The following is a 22,100-nucleotide window of genomic DNA, read 5'->3' as shown; positions in this document are numbered from 1 at the left end:
AAGGCTGAAAGCTTTTCTAGTCCCTGCTATAGAATTATAATGTCCTAATGTATGGAGCTTCTACGTGGGGTGGGGCACCTGCTGCTTGATGCATTCAGAAGGTCATCTTTGGAAGAGATGCAAACCCAGCATTAAAATCTCACCTTGATTTGAAACCTTTGATTGTTCCCTCTTGTTTCTTATTTTGAATGGACTCCCATTACCTGATCCTCTGCATGCCTCCTCCCTGAGTATAGCCCTTAGTTTCCTTCCATCCCTGCATGCCTTCTTTCACTAATTAAAGGCCCTTGCCTTCCTTCCATCTGCGCCTTCCTCCTCCCTGAGTAAAGCCCTTACCTTCCTTCCATCTTTGCATGCCTCCTATTTTTGGGTATAGCCTACTATAGCTTACTTGGGTAAGTCATGTTTGTCCTGTTTAATCCATTATAGTGTATTTCTGCGAATTACCTACAGCTCTTTACACAGACCACAACTACTCACAGCTTACTGTAAGCCACCATCACTCATTTTTGGGGGCCAGCACGTATTTTCCAGCATTGCACATAAAGAGAGAAAGAGGGTACCTGCGGGAGTAAGATAAAGGGGCTAGACAAGTCTAGTTGCGGATTAAAGAGGCTTGAGGTGCATTCAAGAGTACACAGCTTTGGTATTCAGTACTTTGACATGTAATTGAACCGGCTGCGGCTTCAAAGCAGAGCTTTGTCCACCTGCACTCATTCTTTTCCATCTTACCCTTCTTGAAACCCATATCCAAGCAATCTAATACTACCTCCAGAGGAGCATCTTGGGAGCCCAGGGTATGACTAATATTGGTACACCAATGCATGGTGCAGATCAGAACAGAAGTGCATTCCAACAGCCACAAGAAGGTTTCAGTACTAGGATATAATAGAAGGTAATCATGGAGGTGCACTGTGTGTGTTCTGTGGATGTCTCAGCAGTGGGATGCCTAAGGCTGATACAGATCAAAATAGATGATCACTATGTAGATTCCATGACCAACACTAACCCCTCATCACCGGGACTAATGCCAGGTACTCCCTAGGAATAACGCTGATGCTAGAGACTGCCTTTATCCCAAGGAGATGAGACAGGGGTGGATACATTGCTGAGATTTTGAGGGGAGATGAGGTTACACAACAGAGATGTAAGACCACCTATATATATAGCTGTTGTCCCCTAGGACATTCAGAAGAGCCTTTCAAACCCAGGGCATACATGAGGAAGGGGGCGGGCAAGTGGGGTGGAACTTCTGGCAGAAGTTAATAAAGTTAACAAGATATTGTTGGTGATGGTTGGAGTTAACGGTAACAGTATCTGTTGTAATTGCCTATTGTCTTACACCGATGAAAACTAATAAAATCTGTTAAAAAAAGGAACAGATGATCACTATCAAAGCTCTCCTCATCTACCAATAGTGGGAAATAATTATATGAAACAATACAAAATAAAGGAGCACTGTGAATATACGTAATACTTTTTATTTGCAAATTTTGATCTGTTGGTTCGGTCCAAGTAGGGAAGTATTGCAATATTTTACATTTCAATATTGTTCCATTTTAAAGGACACTCTAAAATAAAACAGTGGTGCCTCGATGTAGACTGCAGAGGTGGAAACTTTGCTGACAGTGTCTAATCCCCAGGACCACTCCTTCCTTACCCCTTCATGGCACTGGCATTAATTGCCCTTGATTACAGGGGTGGACAGACAAGGCGGTCGGGGTTCTGGCATTAATTGGCCTTGATTACTGGGGTGGGCAGCCGCAGTGGTCGGGTGTTGGTAGGGGCAATAGGGGGGCCGTGTCCGACTCCAGCAAGTCAATGCAAATTCTGATATATTGATTCCCATGTACCACTTTGAGGCCCTACGAGGCTGCCTTGTGTAAAGAGCACCTGGCTAAGACTTTCAAGTCCTGCGGAATCCCCAAGATTTCACCCTGCAAAGGCCACGCATGCAAGACAGCGTGGGGGAATCCGAGGCCCTGCCCAGGGCACTATGGCAACAATTAGGATTAGGTTTCGACATGACTCCAGGGAATTCCCTTGCATGTACTGCAAGTGTGGAGTATGGAAAAGGCATTCACAGATATTCCCATTTTGTTACAGTTTGCTTTAAAACTCCAAAAAATTTAATCTTAAGGTTTACCAACGTGACTTGTGGTAATTGGAGCAGTCTCTCACTGTCCCAATATTTAGGGCAGGAGAATGAGACTGGTGGCAAAGCTGAAACACTTCTATGCTAATAACATTAAGGGTTTGGAGCAACTGAATAACATTACTTATTGTACTTTACCCTCGTTATGCGCCCATTATATGGGGATGAGGCCTATAAACTATTGGTATTGATTGGCTTGCAGTCAGTAATATTGCTATCTGAATGAGCCATGTATTTACTTCCATAGTGACATATTGTTCGATACATTAATGATCCCAAGAATGTGGCTTACTTTTCAAAATATCATCTTCCCTGCTCACAATCTACCCTAACGTTTCTCAAACCCTCTACACTCCCACATTATTCCGTCACTGGACCATCTGTGGAATTGAATACACTGCTATGATTGCCGGGAAATTTCAGACTCAGCCCGGTATTCCCAATCTCATTATCCCAGTGATAACCATTGACAACATCAATGATTGCCATTTATATTCAATGTATTTACATTTATCTCGTGGATATCCTGAAAATCTGCTTTGCCTCTGGCCCACGTGGATCAACGTGCTCGACAACAAAGGAAATATGCAGGAGCCATAAGCAGTAAGGCTGTGACAAAAGTGTTTACAAAACAATTTATTACACCCCCTTTTGTGTATAAGAGCTTCTAAGAACATTTTAAAAGGTTTAGTGGAAAACCAAAAAATATGTAAAATTGTTTGAAAGTTTTACTGAATTTAAGATCTTACTTTGGCCATTCCTACAGAGCTTGCATTCAGTTCGGGTATACCCTGGTTTGTTTTGTCTCCACGTTCCCACATTCCATAGTCCTAGAAGAAAAAACACACAAGAAATAACGACATGAACGATCACAATGCCTGCTGCTCTACTGTCAATATTTTCTTTGCACACACAACTTAGCAAGAACGTTATGCAAAGTAAAAAGAAATCAACTTCACTTCTTTGTTCTTGTTTTAATATTCCATAACTGTAACAAACTGCATGTTTCATACTTTGGAAAAAAAGTTCTTCTTTCTTCATATTAAGGCAATGGTCATCATAAATAAAAGTGAGAAGCCCTTCTGGTGCCAATAGAGAACAGACTCCTTGCCCAATCTCAAGAATGAGCACTACGCTTCACTGGAGGACCGGAAGTGTCTAGGCTTGTTCACCTACAGCAGTTTAAAGGGAGTTTTTCTTTTCCATATATTAACTGGTGATCCCAGATTTCATAAGCTAAAAATATTGTTGCCTTTGCCAAGAATAGATGCATAGAAGCTATCAATGTTTTTATTTATTTATTTGTACATTTGTTAAAATGCATCTGGTGGCGGAACTCTCAAGGTACAAGCTGCTACCAAGACTTTGCTGATAATCCCACCCTACTTAACAGCAATAGGCTACCATTGACTAGTAAGAAACAAAGACATTTGAGCCCTGGAAAATAAACGTCATTTTAACCATTTTGGAGCGGTTTCCACGCGGTGTATCATATTCTTTCATGAATGTAAGGAGGAATATAGATGACAAGTGGGTAGGTGGCTGCACCATATGGAAGTAGAATGTTCAACGAACAATGATCCTGCAAGCATTTACAACGTTTATAATACCTAACTCTAAGACCAATAACACCCATACACCATACCCCATTACACCTATATAAAAAACACAAATTAGTCTATCTGTGCTACTAATTGGGAAGCCAGATTCTTGGAAACAATGTTAGAAGCTTGAAAAACACAATTTACAATAACTGAGAACGTATGACTGTGTCACTATTTGAGAATTAAGTATTCAATTAAAGATTGAATGTATTATACAGTCGTTGCTTTCCCGGACCTCGGGCATAGGGATTCCATCTTTGAAAGCATCAGCTGAAGAAAACTTCTCTTGCACCTTAAAATGGCTGTCAAACAAGAAATTTGCTAACTCGGCCATCTTTGCTACAGAACATAATTATCATGATGATATGTGCACAGAAGTCTTTCTTAACTGTACGACAACCAATGGTGGACTATGTTTCAAGAAAAGAAATAGCCCTATCTTACCTGATGAGACTGAAAATGCTAAAGATGTTTGAGTAAGTGCGAATTAAGGCTACTTCCAGAGAATGTGCTATTAACAAACAAACTAAAAACTACGCAGGATCGGAGATGTTAGAAGGAACCCATCTATCTCCTCTCTGTAACAGGGTAATAGAACAGAAGGGGCTAGGCAGGGGCGTAGTTCATTTTCCCTCAAAATAGGAGCCATAGAATTAACTTTAGAAAAGATAGGGCTGTAGTCCTGTTGACCTTCCTCAGGATGATGAACCTGAGTTTGAGCCATGTCTCTCATTTTTGCGAATTTGAATCCTCTTTCTGATACCTGCAAGTTCACAACAGGGTCTGGCCTGATTCCGAGAGGTAGATTTACAAAGAAGCCAATCCTTGCTGTTCCTGATTCTGTGCTTGGTAATCAGCCTTCAGCTTTAAACAGTGTGTCTTTGGCATACCATGATGGCGTACAACAGTGTCAAGCACGAGCTAACCAGAAGACAATACTCTAAAACGAAGCTGAAATCTGTTTGAGGCTAAGCTGCAGCAAGTTGAGCGTCAGGAAGACTGCAACTTTTGAAACCTTTGTTTGTGTGACAATCTAAAGCCAAAAAAGCTTAATAGAGCTTTTCCAATTGATGGATAACTTCACTTAAAACGGTGGTACTTACAGCAACTTTGTATGCAGCTTCAATGTAAAACACAAGGTTCTGAATGAAGTCCACTTCATCCAAGGTAAACACAATGCGAAGACCTGAAAAGACAGTGTCATGCATATAAAACACAAGGCTTCAATCACTGCACAACCTATCTGTCAGAGACTATGGTAATCAAGCTGCATTATGCATCAACTTTTAAAGGGCCACAGTACGTTTGTCCACGACACAGTATGTTCCACAGCGGCACAACAATAAATAACAACAATAAATAACACAGTTCCAAAGTCACCTCTTTCAGATAAAGTGCACAATATGTTTAAATATCAATTTTATTTCTCACTCAATTACTTGAAATTATTATTTTCAATGTTGGAGACAGCACTATATACAAAATTACATTTAATGGGCTTTGGGTCAGCCCTTTTCCCATTTTTGGATGACATTCTTGTCCATTAAAATTTCTGTCTCCAATTCGTTGGCTTGTGTTTGTCCCGTCCCCGGAAACTTTAGGCTTCACCAGTGATTGTTTCTTTCGGTTATGGGTATCCTTAAACTGCTAATGTCAATGAACTATATATTTTTTTGAGTTAGTATTCAAAAGCTCTGTTTGTCATCTCGGTTTCTCTCCAACCCTGAGTAATCTCTCCTAGGACTTCTCTCTCTCGTCACACCCTCTCTGTATTTGCACCTCTCTCACACTCTCTCCAGCCCCCCATGCCCACTTCTTCTGCCCCCAACACTGAGCACGGCTAAGACTCAGGGGGTCATTCCGACCCTGGCGGTCAAAGACCGCCAGGGCCGCGAATGACAGAAGCACCGCCAACAGGCTGGCGGTGCTTCCTTGCCCATTCTGACCATGGCGGTAAAGCTGCGGTCAGAAAACCGGGGCCGGCGGTTTCCCGCCGGTTTACCCCCGGCTGGGCGAATCCGCCATGGGGGCACTGCAAGCAGCGCTGCCATGGGGATTCTGACCCCCTTACCGCCAACCTGTTTCTGGCCCCAGCATGCTTTTCACTGTCTGCCTAGCAAACAGTGAAAAGCGCGACGGGTGCAACTGCACCCGTCGCACGCCTGCAACACCGCTGCAGGCCTCCTTCCCGCTGGGCCGGCGGGAAAGTTGAAATGGCACCAGCGGTCTTTTGACCGCAGTGCGGCCAAATGGCGGTTCCCGCCAGGCGGGCAGCAACCGCCGCCCGCCAGGGTCAGAATGACCCCCTCAGTGTCTCTTGGTCTCCGGCCGCCCCCTCCTATCTCTTCCTGGCCACCTTTACTGCCAGCCACCTCTATTGGCTTTGCCAAAGCTTGGATTATTGTGCCGGCACTGGAAAAGCCAATAGTGGACTTGCCATCTTCGAATGTTACTTTTCATAGTTGCAGCACGACTGTCGTAGTGTGTGTAGAAACATATATTGCAGCCATTTTGGAAATATATCAAATAACCACTCAATGATGGCTTATCTATTAATTGGGTCTGTGACGCAATTCTGCAGTACAGAAATTACATTCCAAAGTGGCCGAACAGTATTTTCAGTACTTCCAAGATAACCTTCAAATTGCGTCTCCATGCAATATGGTGGCCATCTATGATAATAAGAATACAAATAACATTCCCAAATGACAGGCCCCACTATTACCTTTGCCAATGATTGTGCCGCTTTGACGAAACTAATACTGGCATACGACAAGCATTGGCAAAAGGAGCCTGGCTGACTTTGGCAATGTTTGTTAACTCTGGCTATTCACTTTTTTTACTTCTTTCTTGTTATTCTTTCTATTGTATTCGTTCCGTGGTATTTGTATTTCATGAATTTGTCACATTTAAGCAAGCACAACGGAGTGTTGAAAAAGAATACAGCGATTTAAATAGGCAAGTTGAGTGCACGAAAGGAAGAACTAAGGATGAACTGGAATAAAAAAAATGAATATGCACCAAGACAAATGAAATGAGCAGAACAAATATAATCGACATATTAGCAAACTATGATATGTTATGTTATGTCAGTGGATAATTGTAGAGCGCAGCATGAATTACTTGGCCTTTTAGCGCAGTGTTCAATATTCGGCCTTTAGTTGTGATTCTACAAGCAGTGGTTTTCCACAGAGGATTTCTGTGCCCAACCATGGGCTCCATGTACTAAGAATTGACTATTGCGAATCAGTTCTGATTTTGCAAACTGGCCAATGTGCCATTAGGTCGGTTGACAGAATATCAAGCTGCAGTGGGTCGCTGAATGACCAGCTTAATGAAGACTGATTAGGCTGGTTGCAATCTGTAATTCCCATGCAATTGGTCAAGGTCAGTAACTTTTCAATATTTTGCTACCAGATAACAGTCGTAAAACACTGATACATCATTGTCAAAATCGCTATTTGACAGAGCATCCAAAAAGCGCCATCTCCAATCAGTGGTCCTGAAACGATTTCTAAACCCATTCAGTGATTCAGAAAACCTTTTATGAACACTAAATGGATTTAGTACATTTGAAAAGGGATTTTCTCACTTTAATAAAATATAGCAGCCAAGAAAACTACAAATCCCAGAAAACCCTGGGAAAAACTACTATATCACATCTTAAAGGGGACAACCAATGTCACGTTGAGTATGAGTACAACTATCTTGACTGAGAGCAACAAGCCGTCTTTTCTTGCTGCTCGCAGTCAAGATAAGTACTCTGCTCGTCATTTTTATTCACATTGTGTTTTCCTATAAGTGTATGTATATTTGTACATGTTATGTATTTTAACAATATTTCCTTACCGTTATGAGCCTCGTGCTCATTTCAAAAGTTCGTAGAGCTTGTTGTGCATTCCTGAGGCATTCTGCTCCGTTCACTTGCTGTCGCCGTGTGCTGTCCTTCACTCGCGTCCCTGGCGCTGGGCTTCAGGCTTGTTTGGTTTCCTTGCCGCTTTATTCCAAACGCTCGTTTCCACACAGCTTTCATTGACGTGTATTCCCTTGAGCTCTGGGGGCGTTTTCAACCAGTTTCTTTCATCAGTTGCTCCGCCTCTGTACACGCCCTCTCCAGCTAGGGACTCTCCTCACTGTTAACCCCTGCATGTCTGGTTTTCTTTGGGAAACTTTACTTTTGTGTTCCCTTGTTTGTAGCCCAGTTTTTTTATTAAGTTTCTTTACTATTTGGGTTCAAATGATTTTTCCTGGTTATTCAGTTTATCTGGGGATGAACAGGCTCAGTCTTTAAAAGGTAATTCAAAGTCATTTATCAAAGACTCTGTTCAGCATGCAGTTTTAGTTTCTATGCTTGACATTTCCAAGAATTTAGAAGCCTCTTTATCAAAGATGTTACAGCCCTCTGACGAAGTCCCTTCAAAAAAGGGAATGAAACGTGCGGCACCCTCCTATGTGCCTTCCAAATGCATTTCTATTAAATTTGGTCCTCCCACCCGAGAGGCGAACCCTTTGGGGCTCCCTTCTTCGCCCCTTAATATCCTTAATCTCAGAGATACGGACATTGATGGGGATGATATTCTAGACGATGTAGCATCTCGCTCGCGCGTCAGTGATGATGTCTCCGATCACGGGTCTTTGGAGAAAAGGCGTAAAATCTCTCCCAGTGCAATTTCATCCCTATCATTGTCTGATGATCTGGTTGACTATTTTGGGGAACCCATGTTCGACCCTACGTCGATTCACCACCCTAATTCTTCGGAGTGGTTCCCTTCTGACCATGTCTCTGACTATGTTTCGTTTTATTTGAGACATGCTTTAGATAAGTCTTCTAGGAACAAACTGAATTCAGAGTATCCCAGATCGTCCCTTCCTTCCAAGGTGGCTGATACCCCCGCTATTGATCCTAACATGTTGTTATTTTTCACTAAGTTTGGGAAGGATCCCAAGAAAGGGGTTGATAGAGCCTGGTCTGATTGCCAGGACAGACTACTAGATCTTGTTGGTCCTTTAACAAGGATTTTGGATTTGGCCGAAGAGGCAAGGATGGAGGGGAGCCAAGTAGACCCTGAGGCACTTTCCAATTGGACGCAGGAGTCTTCTGCTAAAGATTGACCTGAAACTGAGTTCCTTGGCAACAAAAGAAGAAGGTCCTAAAGCTGAAGGTCTTCTTTTTGGTTGACTCTTTCATTAAGAAAATGAGTAGATATGTGTCTACCTTTGCTTCTATGGACAAGGCCCAGTCTTCCATGAAAATAATGTTTTCCCAGCGGGTTTTTGGCAGGGCCAGCAGAGGAAGGGGTCGTTTTGCCAGCCGTTATGCATCAAGAGGGCAATAACTCAACAGAGGTTCCTTCAATCAAGACTCCCAACAGGATTTCTATCAAGGGTACAAACCCCAGTTCTATCCCCGACGTTTCCGTGGAGCCCGCAACAGGGGATTTAAATCAAAGGGAGATAAACTTGCAGGTAAGAACTTTCATTTCTGGCCTTTCTCCCCTAGGAGGCAGACTAGCAAGTTGTTTAAATGTTTGGTTGTCTCTCACATTGGATCTGTGGATTATTCAAACCGCCCAGAGTTATTGCATAGAATTATATCAGCGTCCCTTTCAGACTCACCTTCCCCAACCTCTTCATTTTTCACACAATCAGTTTCTTATGGTTCAGGAGGAGATACGGGCTTTATTAGTGACACATGCGATAAAAAGGGTCTCCTTTGACCCTACAGGTTTCCTAACACTATCTTTCTTGACCGCAAAAAAACAACAAACATCGGCCGGTCATAAATCTAAAACTCTTCAACAATTTCATAGTTTTCCATCATTTCAAGATGGAGACTATCCTTCATCTCAGAGATCTGCTGCTTCATGGCGATTGGTTGGTCCGTCTAGACCTTCAGGACGCCTATCTCTCGGTTCCCATTCATCCCTCTTACAGGAAGTTTCTTCAGTTCCAGTAGGAAGATTCTTTCTTTCAATTCAAAACGCCCCCCTTCGGTCTTTCCTCAGCCCCTTGGTGCTTTACCAAGATTCTCAAGCTTGTAATTGCCTTCCTCAGAGGTCAGGGGGTCAGGCTCATAGTTTATCTCAACGATTTTCTTATAATGGCCCAAAACAGATCCTGCCTCTTGAATCATCTGGATCTTTGTCAGAACCTTTTGTTAAGTCTGTGGTTTCTCATCAACCCTCAAAAGTCAATCCTCGTACCTGCTCAGCGACTCAAATTCCTTGGGTTTTTAGTGAACACAGTTGATTCAATTCTTCAACTCCCTCAACAGAAGGTGGATTTGATAAAGAAGGAAATACGCCATGCTTCATCCATCCCTCTCTGTTCCCTCAGATCAGATTGTTAGCTCGATTAGTGGGCCTTCTTTCTTCCTCCATTCAGGCCATTTTTCCAGGCCCTCTTCATTACAGAGCTCTGCAAAGACTCAAAATCTGTCATCTATGCAAGGGTCTTGCTTACTCAGATCCAGTCGTTCTGGATTCCAAATCCAGAGAAGAGCTTCTTTGGTGGCTCAGTCATTTAGATGCTTGGAACGGGAGAACGATTTTCTCTGCCGCCCCAGATCTTGTCTTAGAGTCACATGCAAGTCTGACAGGTTGGGGTGTAAGATGTGGTCAACTCTTAACTGGAGGTTTATGGTTCATTCAGGAGTCAACAATGCACATCAATTGTTTAGAGAAGCTTGCAGGTTCCTTTGCCATCCAGTCCTTTGTAAAAGGCAGGGAAAGTGCATCGTTCTCCTGAGAATGCACAACCTGTCGGCAGTCAGGTAAATAAACCGGCTGGGCGGTACCAGATCCAAACTTCTGGCATTACTGGCCAGAAGCCTGTGGGAATTCTGTCACCAGAGGAACATCTCGATCAGGGCAGAATATCTCCAAGGCAAACTCAATGTGGTGGCTGACTGGTTTTCCAGGCATATTTACAACTTAAGCGATTGGCATCTTCATCCTTCTGTTTTCAATCAACTTTCTTCCATCTTTGGCATCATGTCAATAGACCTCTTTGCTACTCGCCTCAACACTCAGCTTCCTTCCTTTTTCAGCTGGAGGCCGGACCTTTTGGCGATGGCCACGGACGCCTTCCTTCAGTCATTGCCCCATTCCCTTCTCTATGCATTTACTCAGTTTCTTCTCATTGCCCAGGTTCTAGCTCACGTGTGCAGACAGCAGTCATGTCTGGTCCTGATCACTCCTTTTTGGCAGTCCCAGCCTTGGTATCCAACCCTGCTGGAGCTAGCTTCGGATTTCCCTGTATTGATTCCTCCCTTTCCCGATCTGCTCTTGAACCCTCACACCCTGGTTGTGGAGAACTCCCTGCATCTCATAGCTCGGAGAGTTTCGGGGTTTCCTGGAGAACCCGGGGAATTTTGGAGGAGGCTGTCCATTTTATCCAACAGTCCTGGACTCCATGCACAATGAAGGTCTACAAGTCAGCCTGGTTGGCTTGGTGTATCTGGTGTTTGGACAGGGATTTAGATCCCATTTCAGCAGATGTAACATTGGTTGTTAATTTTCTTGCTTCCTTGGCTTCTCATGGTAGAGCTTATCGTAATTTTAATACGTACAGATTGGCGATCTCTTCAGAGCATGTCAGAATGGACGGAAGAGAACCGTTGGTTTGTCGACTTTTAAAGGGAGTACGTTTTGCTAAGCCTCCGGCTCCTAGATACAATGTTATGTGGGATGTTAATGCTGTACTTATCGCTCAAACATTTTGTTATGGTTTCATGCATTGTAATTCACTGTGCGGTCGTGTGGGGTTCTAGGGATGGTGAGGTAATAGGTGGAATCCTGTGATGTGGGATTCCACGGAGGACGATTGGAGAAGGACGAAGGGGAAAGAGAGATGAAGATTCATGGGCTACCTAAGGGTGGATGTTTGTTGTACTAGAAGTTATTTATCTACAATAAAAGTATTGAAAAGATACATCTTGTCACATTTGTCTGCCAAATTGACAAAGCTTTTGTGTTTGGTATCTATTAGGCGAGTATCTGATGTTACAGCTCTGGATGTTTCCTCTTTTCGTTATTCCTCTTTAGGTGTTTATTTTCAAGTCAATAGGCGTACTAAGACTAATTTATCATCTGTGCTTTACCCTTTTTTCCCATCTCAACCCAAATTGTATGCTGGTAATTGTTTAAAGACTTACGTTTCCCAAACTGCAGATCTCAGAAGTATCTCCAATTCTCAATTACTTATTTCCTTTCAGAAACCCCATAAGCCTGTGTCGGCCCCTACGTTGGCCCATTGGGTTAAGTGGCTCATGTCCCTTGCGGGTGTCTCTACTCTTTCCTTTGGCGCTCATTCAGTGAGAGGGGCTGCGGCCTCTCGCACCTTTTGGGTGGGGGCTGGTTTACACAATATTCTCAGATCTGCAGATTGGTCAATCGATAAGGCGTTTAGAACATTTTATTGTAAACCTCTTGATCACCCATTAGACAATGTGATATCCTTGCTTTGAACGAGCATAATGTGTGCCTCGGGTCTTGTAATAAAATTGAGATTTTCCTAGCCTTGGTGTCTGAAAGGCTAGATTTTATTAAAGACACGGAGGGAAGTATTATCCCGCCGCAGTTACATTAACCCTCTCTGTTTTTTTCCCGCAGTTCCTCCGCCTCCAACCAGCACTGCTGCATCCAGTTAATTCGCACTCAGCCTCTCTGTATCCGGTTCCACCACAACGATTTCCTGGTTGCTAGTGTCTCCTTCTTCGTTTCTGATGGACTCTCTTAAGGATTTCTTATACAACTTTGTATTTTGTTCTTATTTGGCTCTCAGATTCTTCTTCTTACTGACTCTCGCAAGAAAAGAGGGCTTATTGCTCTCAGTCAAGATAGTTGTAATCATTCTCGACATGCCATTGGTTGTCCCCTTTATGATGCGATATGGTAGTTTTTTTCCCAGGGTTTCTGGGATTTGTAGTTTTCTTGGCTACTATATTTTATTAAAGTGAGAAAAGAACGCATAATACTCACCTCCGTGTCTTTAATAAAATCTAGCCTTTCAGACACCAAGGCTAGGAAAATCTCAATTTGGGTGTTCCTAAACCCTCTAATTTACCAATTCTGAGGGTCTGAAAATGTTAAAACCCTTTCTATGTCAGGCAAGTCTTTGGTGTGGTGGGTAGTTTAAAGAGTATGGTTTATTATTAAAGATGCGTTCTTTAAGGTGAAGGTGAGTTTTGCAATTCCACTCTCCACTTTGTGACTCTTTTTAAGGAATGTCTCTCCACCAATCGAATTACAAGATCAAATTACAAGATCTGAAGGGAAAGCATGTTCCTCTTATTACACAGAAAGCCCCAAAACTACTGTCAAATTGCCTGCTTGAAGCTACTGGGAAGAAATTAGCAAAAACAATACTGGAATCCCTGCATGATTGCTTCATTCAATGAAAGTGATAAATTACCCATAGAACAGGCAGGCTATCAAACTCAACATTCCTTCTTGGATAATTTGACAATGTTACTTATATCATGAATTATGCATGTAAAGCTCAGCTCAGAAAACTTTATGTAAAGTAAAAAGGACAGCCAGTCTATCCTACATTTATTGATCTTACTACAGCCTTCGATTTGGTCAGTAGATCAATATCGTAGGGCAAGCTGGCTGCCCTTGCATAAAGGGTTACTGAGAATAATATATGGGATAAAGTATCTCCTACAGTACATTATCAGGATATTGCAAGTCACCAAGGAGTTCCATATCTTAAAGGGAAATGAGGCAGAAGGCTAGGTTTTTGTATCCTTATGACATGTATGTGACAACTCATGATGTGGTAGTCCAGGATCTAATGCTCCTGTGTTCATCCCACTAAAAGTCATGCAAACCATAACTGCGACACTAGATACAATGCTTAGGACTTCACCCTTGATTGTACACCTGTATTAAAATGCCATGAATAATCTTACAGATGGGATTGCATATCAAATTACTATTAACACTGTGAAAGAGAAGTCTTTGAATGTAGAACTACTTATAAGTTTGAGTATGTGTTATTATTTAATTATGTTGTGCTTTCAGGAGTTGGTATTGCAATAAATTTTGTGAGGTCACATACATTGCATTTGGTTTTATGGTTTGCATGGCTGTTGTGCGAGTCATATATTTGCATGGCTGTTGTGCGAGTCATATATTTTGGAGATAACTGTCAGTGTTACTTTTAAATGTAAGAGAATTTCAGACTTTTTCTAAACATAGTGAAGGTTGTTGGCCATGCATAGCAGGGGCTGACTACAGACCCTGATCTACAGCCAAGGTCTACACCCAACAATCCATGAGCAGTCAACCGCCATGAAGCAAAGCAATGAGCAAGGGGGATTAACTGAAAAGCCTGGTCTGAGCCCAGGTCCTGGTGCCAACCCACTATGGACAGCTTTGCAGTGCTTAGTTATTTATAAAGACAAGCTCTTTTTTGTTGGTTCTTGGTTATTAAAAGAACGTTTTGAGGGAGGGATGTTGGATTTTGTGGGGTATCTTTTGCTTTCCTTTTGTTTTTATAAGTTTATTAACGAATCTGGTGCAGAAGGCCATTTCTAAACTTTATTTTTTGTTTTACTGATAGGATTTAGATAATTTGATTTCCAGTGTTGGGCTTTTTCTTCCCTGCTTTTGCACTGCATGCAGCAGAGTGCAAAGATGCTTAGGTGAGGACTGATTTCTTCCTTTTCCTGGCACCATTTTAGGAAGCATTCTGGGATTCCTTCAATTACAGGTACCCTTGTGTGTCTTGTTTAATCCGCAGGAACCACCAGTACTCCTTGTCATGCTTCGATGAGGTGCTGTTGCATTGTGTATATTGTAAAGGAGTACAATGTTCTCTGTCCCCTGCAAAGTTTTGGTTACAAGCTTGTTTGTGACCCTTCTCAAATGTATCTTCTTATTTTCGGGCTGAGCTGTGAAGAAATCAACATGTCAGACTATTTGGTATGTTTCTCCATCTCTTCAGTCTCCGAAGGCATAAAAGTTCTTCTTGGCCATGTGGAACAGCAGAGAATGATACAAGAATCGTTCCTTCACCTCTCTCATCCATAGCTGCTTTAAAATGAGCTGCGAGAACCTGTTTCAACTTACAAGCTTTCTGATCTCAAAATATAATAGATGTGAGCTCATACCCTTGTATGTTCCCTTCCCACTCCAGCTTTGTGCTTAGTTGGAATGTTGTAGGAGAGAGGTAAAATGACGGATGGGAAGCTGTGAATTGATGGTGCCACTGGCTGGACCTTCGTGTAATGAAACAAGCTTCATTATATTTTAACTCAAGTTCATGTCTGCAGTTCCTGACCTTTCTTGAAGTGTACATCAACACTTCACCTGGGGATAATCTGGGATGAACCCAACGCAGTATATTCTACCAAAGCTACAACACGTTTGCTCAAGACTCTGACTCTGTGGGGTACTGTTTGTTTATTAAAAAGTGAATCTGTTTTTTCTTTTTAAATTCCACTTCAACTAGGAGCCAAGAATCGTTTCCTGATTCTATATCTTTTTTTTACTATTCAGCCGTATGCCTGTTTTGCACTTCACTCTGTCATGGCTTTCAAGTTTTACAGACGGCACTGCACTTTATAATACGGCCTGGGTAATAACTTTAATCCGTTTCCTTTAGAGGCAAAGTTATTTATTTATTTAAGACATTCTGGATCAGAAAGAGACAGTCTTTTAATGTATGGCACTGGCAGGCACGAATCATGAAATTTTCAGTCTAGGCCCTATGTGTCTTGTCAGGCCTATGATTTACCTTGCTGTAACCGGTAGAACTCGAGGCCTGCTGTGCGCATTCCAGCAATTGTTAGACGTGCGCATTCTGATCACTGGGTGTCAGCTTCTACTTAGATTACATCAGAGGCCTGCAATGTGTATCTCAACAACTTCTACGCAAGTGAAGCCTGTTGGTGCACCCCGGTTCTTACAAACACTTCAACCCTACATTGCAGTGAATGTCAGTTATTTGGCGGGCTTGGCGTAATAGGAACCTCTCATAGTCTGGGTTGGCATATGGCTCAAAGTGCGCAGTAATTGCTCCTTTTAGCGTTTCATATGTGCGTGGCCGCGCTTCTGTGAATGACTTGAACACTTTATGGATATCTGCTCCACCAATGTGGAGAAGAAGAGGTCTGCGCCGTTCAGGTTGGACGTCCAGGGCTTCAAAATATGTTTCAAGGCACTCCACCCAGACTTTCCACCTCGCAGCTTGGGTGGGGGGTGCACCTGTGATGGTGAAGGGTTCTAGTGGTGGTATGCCAGCCATTGTGACGGGTGCATGGTTGGAGTAAAACGAGTGTGGGCTTGAGAATGCCGTATACGTTTATTCACAGTTCTTGTGGTTTTTATTGTAGAGGAGGGGGGCTTTTGCAGAGCAGGGCTTGAGTTTAGTGTGCCTCCCCTGTGTAACGAGTTATTTGCAGTGTTTGTAGGAATGAGGAAAAAGGAGGAACAAAACTGTTTTTTTTTCTTACTTTATAGCCTTTATAATCTTGCCTTTGTCCATTTTGCTTGTTTTCCTGCAGGTACAGGGCGCTGGAGCTGGCGTGTTGTGGTGTGCAGGATTTGCACTGCAGACGTACGAGCCAATCTTGCTCGTTTTGAGGATTCTCCCTTCTCTTCTCTTTTGTTTTTTCTTTTCTTTGTGTGTGCGCACAGAGCTGCACAGCGGGGTGTGTGCAACCGTATACCAGGAAGCCCTGGGAGGGGGTGAGGCGCCTCCTCGTTGAGTCGCCGTGCTCGCGCTGAGCAGCGCATGGTTTTCCAGGGAGGGGTGTGCCCTTGAGGCGCTTCCAACTGCCGACTGCGCCTTGCTGCCGGAGCTGCGACGCCAGATGTGGCTGCCGGCGAGGCTCAGCACGGGTGTCTGGCCACGCGCACAGTCTTTGCTGATGCATCTGCTGCGCGGACCCTGCCACACCAGGGGATAGACGGTCGGGTGTCAATCTGCTGGTAGGCCGTCTCGCGGAGTGCGTCTTTCTGGCATGTGTTGGGGCCCTGGGCTGGTGCACTGCGATCGTCAGGTGGTGTCACTACCAGTTACGGTAGGCCCACCTCCGTCGCCAATTGTCAGGTCGCGCAGGCGCTAACATAGGAGCCACTGTGTTTACGTTCACTGCTTTATTCAACTGCTTACTTTCAACTCCCCGCTTCGTGCCTTTTCCCCTCTATTTATCCCCTACCCCTCCTCGTCCTGGTGCGATCCATCTTGCACCGACAGCGGGGGTATTTCCTTGCCCACCACTTCCGCCTTCGCGTAGTTGTGTCGCCCAGTTCCTGTGACGACACTACAGTCCCAGCAATAAATACACGTAAAACACGATAGGCTTGGTGAGAAAGCGACGGCGCCTAAAACCAGTTAAGCCGACAGTGCAGTGCGCATTTAGCTATCAACAAGCATTTGCAATGCAATGGGTCTCGCGTATTAGGGTTATAAATTCATAAGCGAGCCGATTCAAAGCGCCGCCGTGAGCGCGAAGAGGGACAAAAGAAACAAAAAGTTTGCTTGCAGTCAAAGTTATAGACAAAAGTCCAATTATCCATGTAACAGGGTCGGTGGCCAAGGCGGTAACAAAACCGCCCTAAGGACGTTCAATCGTAAAGCAGTTACCAACGAAAACAATGGGCGTGCGGTGGGTGTGGTTTAAAGCCCAGCTACCTACCAACATGTCGAGAAAGCAGCGGAAAGCCTGGTGTTTCATTTCTCAGTATAACATGAGAGCTGCGGAGTGCTCATCTTTGTTCAGAACATTTTATAGCTGCCGGTCCTCGGTGTTTAAAACGAGGTCAGAGGCGCGTTTTACTAACTTGCTTGCAACTTCCCAGTGCATCTGTGTGAGCTTTCTGTCTTGTGTTCAGAGCTATTCAGTCTTTCCAGCAATTTCAACCAGCAATTACAAACAGCACCAATTCAGATCTAATACAAAGTTTATCTTACCATTACTTAATTTTCAACTTAATTACTCTTCTTCTAAACGGTGGTGCTCCTGAGTACTGGATGATTGTCTCTTTGCTGGATATAATTTTTTTCTTCTTCCTTGAGATAGAAAAAGGACTGGTGGTGATGTGAAACTAAATATAGAAATATTACTCAAAGTGTATTTTTGTATTTCTTTGTTGCTACATGGGGGTTCACGGGTACTATTTAGAGTACAGGTGGAAGCTTGTTTCTTGTTTGAAATTTGAAATTATCTAATTAGAAGGTATTGTTGTTTTTTTTAAACCATTTTTACCATTTTAAACCACCACCATTTTTTATCTATTCCAGGAAAGCCTCCTCTAGTGTGGTCCAAATGGAAGAAAGTGTTATTATATTATTTGCATGCATGTGGTGCAAATTTGTTAATTGAAAGAAAAACATATTTATTACTGCATTGTTTGGGAGCAGAGGGACAAGAACTTCTTGAAATATTACCTGACCCTATTGCAGGTGGTGGAGGTGATGGTGTTGCACCCCTAAATGAATCTGATTCTGCATTGTTAAAATTAGATAGTCTTTTTTTACCACAAGAATCTATTATTTTACAAAGATAGTATGTTGGGAAGCGCAAACAAGGGAATGGTGAATCTATTGAAGATTTTGTTACTGCACTTTTCAAACTTGAAACTACATGTGCATTTGCTGAGAAGGGTGAAGAATGCATATGTGACCAGTTCATGTTAGTATGTAATTGTAATAAAATTTGTGAAGAATTGTGGTCAAAATAAGGATCCCAAACTTTTACTAAAAAAGTTTTAGTAATTGCAAAGTAGGTTAAACACTCCATCTCATGTATTCAGGAATTGAAGAAATCAAAAGAAACAGTCACTGCAGTTAGTTCCATTGCCATGAAATAAAAAAAACACTATGTAGATAGAAGGAGGAGCACATTTTTGTGTTTTAGATGTGCATCACCAAGCCACCTGGCTAATTACAAAAAGTGTTCTGCTTTACACAGTGGTTGCAATTTATGTAAGAAAAAAGGACATTATGCCAAATTTGTAAGTCCAGTGAGAAGTCCAAAACCAAAGTTAGTGAAGTGGACCTAAGGGAGAAGCATGACTTTATTTTGCATGTAAATTGTGTCACTGGTAATACATGTGAGTATCAAGTGGATACTGTGGAACTCAAAGGAGTTAGTGTTCCCCTGATGATGGATTCTGGTGCACAATTATCTTTGATTTCTGAAACTGACTTTTCTGAATATTTTGAAGGAAAAGTTCAGTTGTGTGATCCTGATGTGATCCCTCATAGGTATGGAGGAAAACCTATTGGCTTGGTAGGGTATTTTGAAGCTAACATAACATTTTGAGGAAATGAAACTTTAGGAAAGCTGTATGTGCCTGTAAAGGGATACACAGTACTGAGTTGGGCCCATCAAAAGTTGGACTGGTTGATCCTAATTCTAATCCTCAGGTGCAAATAAGAAAAGTGGACACCTTTGGTGAACTTTTCATGAAGGAGTATCTGGATGTCTTCTCTGCTAAAGTGGGTTGTGTAAAGGGGTACAAGCATCGGATCTGTCTAAAGGAGGATGCTGTGCCTGTCACCTGTAAAGTAAGAAATATTATTTTTAGTCTGCATGGGGCCGTTGATGCAGAATTGAAAGGAATGAAGGAGGAAGGGATCATAGAAACTGTTGAAGCTTCCCCATGGATTACCCCCATGGTGACTTATCTAAGAGTTCAGGTGATATTAGGTTGTGTGTGTCGACATTCGTCAGCTGAACAAAGAGGTTATTGAGGACAGATTCCCGTTACACAACATAACAGAAGTGATCAGTGTGCTTGGAAAAGCTAAATATTTTACAACATTCAATCTTAGCTCTGTCTTTCATTAGGTGGAACTGGGTGATGAATCCAAGCACTTAACTGCATTTATAATGCCATTTGGTGATTACAGGTTTAACGGGATGCCGTTTGGTCTATGTTGAGCGGCTTCATTATTCCAGCGACTCATGACCAAATTGTTGGGGAAAGTTTCTGGAGTAAGATTTTTTTCAAGATGATGTTCTTGTTTTCACCAATTCTTTGGAGGAACACATGATTAAAGTCAGGGAGGTCTCAGACATTTTGGGGGTGATTCTAACCCTGGCGGTCGGTGTTAAAGCGGCGGCCAACCCGCCAACAGGCTGGCAGTAAAAAATATGAAATTCTGACCCTGGCGGGAACCGCCAACACAGACAGCCACTTTAACACTCCGCCCGCCACGGCGGTACAAACAAACAGCGCGGCGGTCACCGCCAACAGCCAGGCGGCAGACAATGTACCGCCCACCCTATCACAACTCACCAATCCGCCACCTTTTCCGGGGCGGGAGCACCGCCGATAAAAACACGGCGGAAACAGACTACGAACGGGAAAACGCTCACCACTACGCACTCCAGGAGGAAGGAGGACAGCATGGAACCCGAATTAAACATCCTACCTGCTCTCGTCTACCTTCTCATCTACCACGAGTACGAAGTCCGGCGCAGACGACAACGGTGAGTACTGCACCTACGACACACGGGAGGGGGGAGGACGAAAGGTTACGGGCACACACATATGCGACCCCCTCCCCCAACTATGTACACACCAATGCAGAGCAACAAGTCACAGTGACACCACCCAAACACCCCAGAAAAATGCTAGGACATAATCAAATTTGGAATAAATATTTATGTACCAAAAAGGTCCTGAAAAATATCGTACAACCATGAAAGATATTCACAAGAAAACAAATGACATACACATCAGTGTATAACTGAAGTAACAAGTCCTGCACATCCTACGAATTCATCATGTCCGTGGGCCAAAGTTTTGAGAAACAAGGGCAAAGCCCACACAGGAGACCTGAGTCCTTTGGAGAGAACACTGCAGGGGCATCAGATGTAAAAACTACAGGCACCTCAGGGGGAAGGGAAGGGGGGGCACCACAGCCACATGAGTCCACGACGCCAGATCCACGAGGAGCCACCATGCCCACTGTACCATCCTGGGGAGTGCAAAGCCACAGTCTCTTACTGTCTCTACAGTGGGTGGGCTGCCCACTGTACCATCCTGGGGAGTGCAAAGCCACAGTCTCTCAATGTCTCTACAGTGGGTGGGCTGCCCACTGGACCATCCTGGGGAGTGCAAAGCCACAGTCTCTCAATGTCTCTACAGTGGGTGGGCTGCCCACTGTACCATCCTGGGGAGTGCAAAGCCACAGTCTCTCAATGTCTCTACAGTGGGTGGGCTGCCCACTGTACCATCCTGGGGAGTGCAAAGCCACAGTCTCTCAATGTCTCTGCAGTGGGTGGGCTGCCCACTGGACCATCCTGGGGAGTGCAAAGCCACAGTCTCTCAATGTCTCTACAGTGGGTGGGCTGCCCACTGGACCATCCTGGGGAGTGCAAAGCCACAGTCCATCAGGTGGATGACAGTCTCCACTGGTCAAGGAGGAGGCATGGTGGGCACAGTGAACCATAAACAGTGATTGAGACGGCGGTGCCCAGCGGAGCGGTGCTTGAGATGAAGGGCCCAGCGGAGCGGTGCTTGAGACGGCGGTGCCCAGCGGAGCGGTGCTTGAGATGAAGGGCCCAGCGGAGCGGTGCTTGAGAAGAAGGGCCCAGCGGAGCGGTGCTTGAGAGGAAGGGCCCAGCGGAGCGGTGCTTGAGAAGAAGGGCCCAGCGGAGCGGTGCTTGAGACGGCGGTGCCCAGCGGAGCGGTGCTTGAGAAGAAGGGCCCAGCGGAGCGGTGCTTGAGACGGCGGTGCCCAGCGGAGCGGTGCTTGAGAAGAAGGGCCCAGCGGAGCGGTGCTTGAGATGAAGGGCCCAGCGGAGCGGTGCTTGAGAAGAAGGGCCCAGCGGAGCGGTGCTTGAGAGGAAGGGCCCAGCGGAGCGGTGCTTGAGAAGAAGGGCCCAGCGGAGCGGTGCTTGAGAAGAAGGGCCCAGTGGAGCGGTGCTTGAGACGGCGGTGCCCAGCGGAGCGGTGCTTGAGAAGAAGGGCCCAGCGGAGCGGTCCTTGAGACGGCGGTGCCCAGCGGAGCGGTGCTTGAGAAGAAGGGCCCAGCGGAGCGGTGCTTGAGAAGAAGGGCCCAGCGGAGCGGTGCTTGAGAAGAAGGGCCCAGCGGAGCGGTGCTTGAGAAGAAGGGCCCAGCGGAGCGGTGCTTGAGACGGCGGTGCCCAGCGGAGCGGTGCTTGAGAAGAAGGGCCCAGCGGAGCGGTGCTTGAGACGGCGGTGCCCAGCGGAGCGGTGCTTGAGAAGAAGGGCCCAGCGGAGCGGTCCTTGAGACGGCGGTGCCCAGCGGAGCGGTGCTTGAGAAGAAGGGCCCAGCGGAGCGGTGCTTGACATGAAGGGCCCAGCGGAGCGGTGCTTGAGAAGAAGGGCCCAGCGGAGCGGTGCTTGAGA

The 22,100-nt window shown here is 44.5% G+C and overlaps 1 protein-coding gene across 3 annotated transcripts in view; it reads right to left on the bottom strand.

The window, feature by feature from the left end:
* PHKA2 (phosphorylase kinase regulatory subunit alpha 2) overlaps window positions 1–22,100 on the bottom strand; it is a 512,688-nt gene that overhangs the window by 315,982 nt on the left and 174,606 nt on the right. For all 3 annotated transcript variants that reach the window (XM_069205013.1, XM_069205014.1, XM_069205015.1), the window contains exons 6-7: window positions 4,863–4,945; window positions 2,905–2,985 (exon numbers count right to left, since the gene is read on the bottom strand). In XM_069205013.1, coding sequence (XP_069061114.1) covers window positions 2,905–2,985; window positions 4,863–4,945 — 164 coding nt within the window. The remainder of the gene's footprint in view (window positions 1–2,904; window positions 2,986–4,862; window positions 4,946–22,100) is intronic.

This window comes from Pleurodeles waltl, chromosome 8 (genome assembly GCF_031143425.1).
Source record: "Pleurodeles waltl isolate 20211129_DDA chromosome 8, aPleWal1.hap1.20221129, whole genome shotgun sequence".
Classification (NCBI taxonomy): domain Eukaryota; kingdom Metazoa; phylum Chordata; class Amphibia; order Caudata; family Salamandridae; genus Pleurodeles; species Pleurodeles waltl.
The sequence above is the reverse complement of the archived record's forward strand: the minus strand, read 5'-3'. Positions and strand labels throughout refer to the sequence as shown.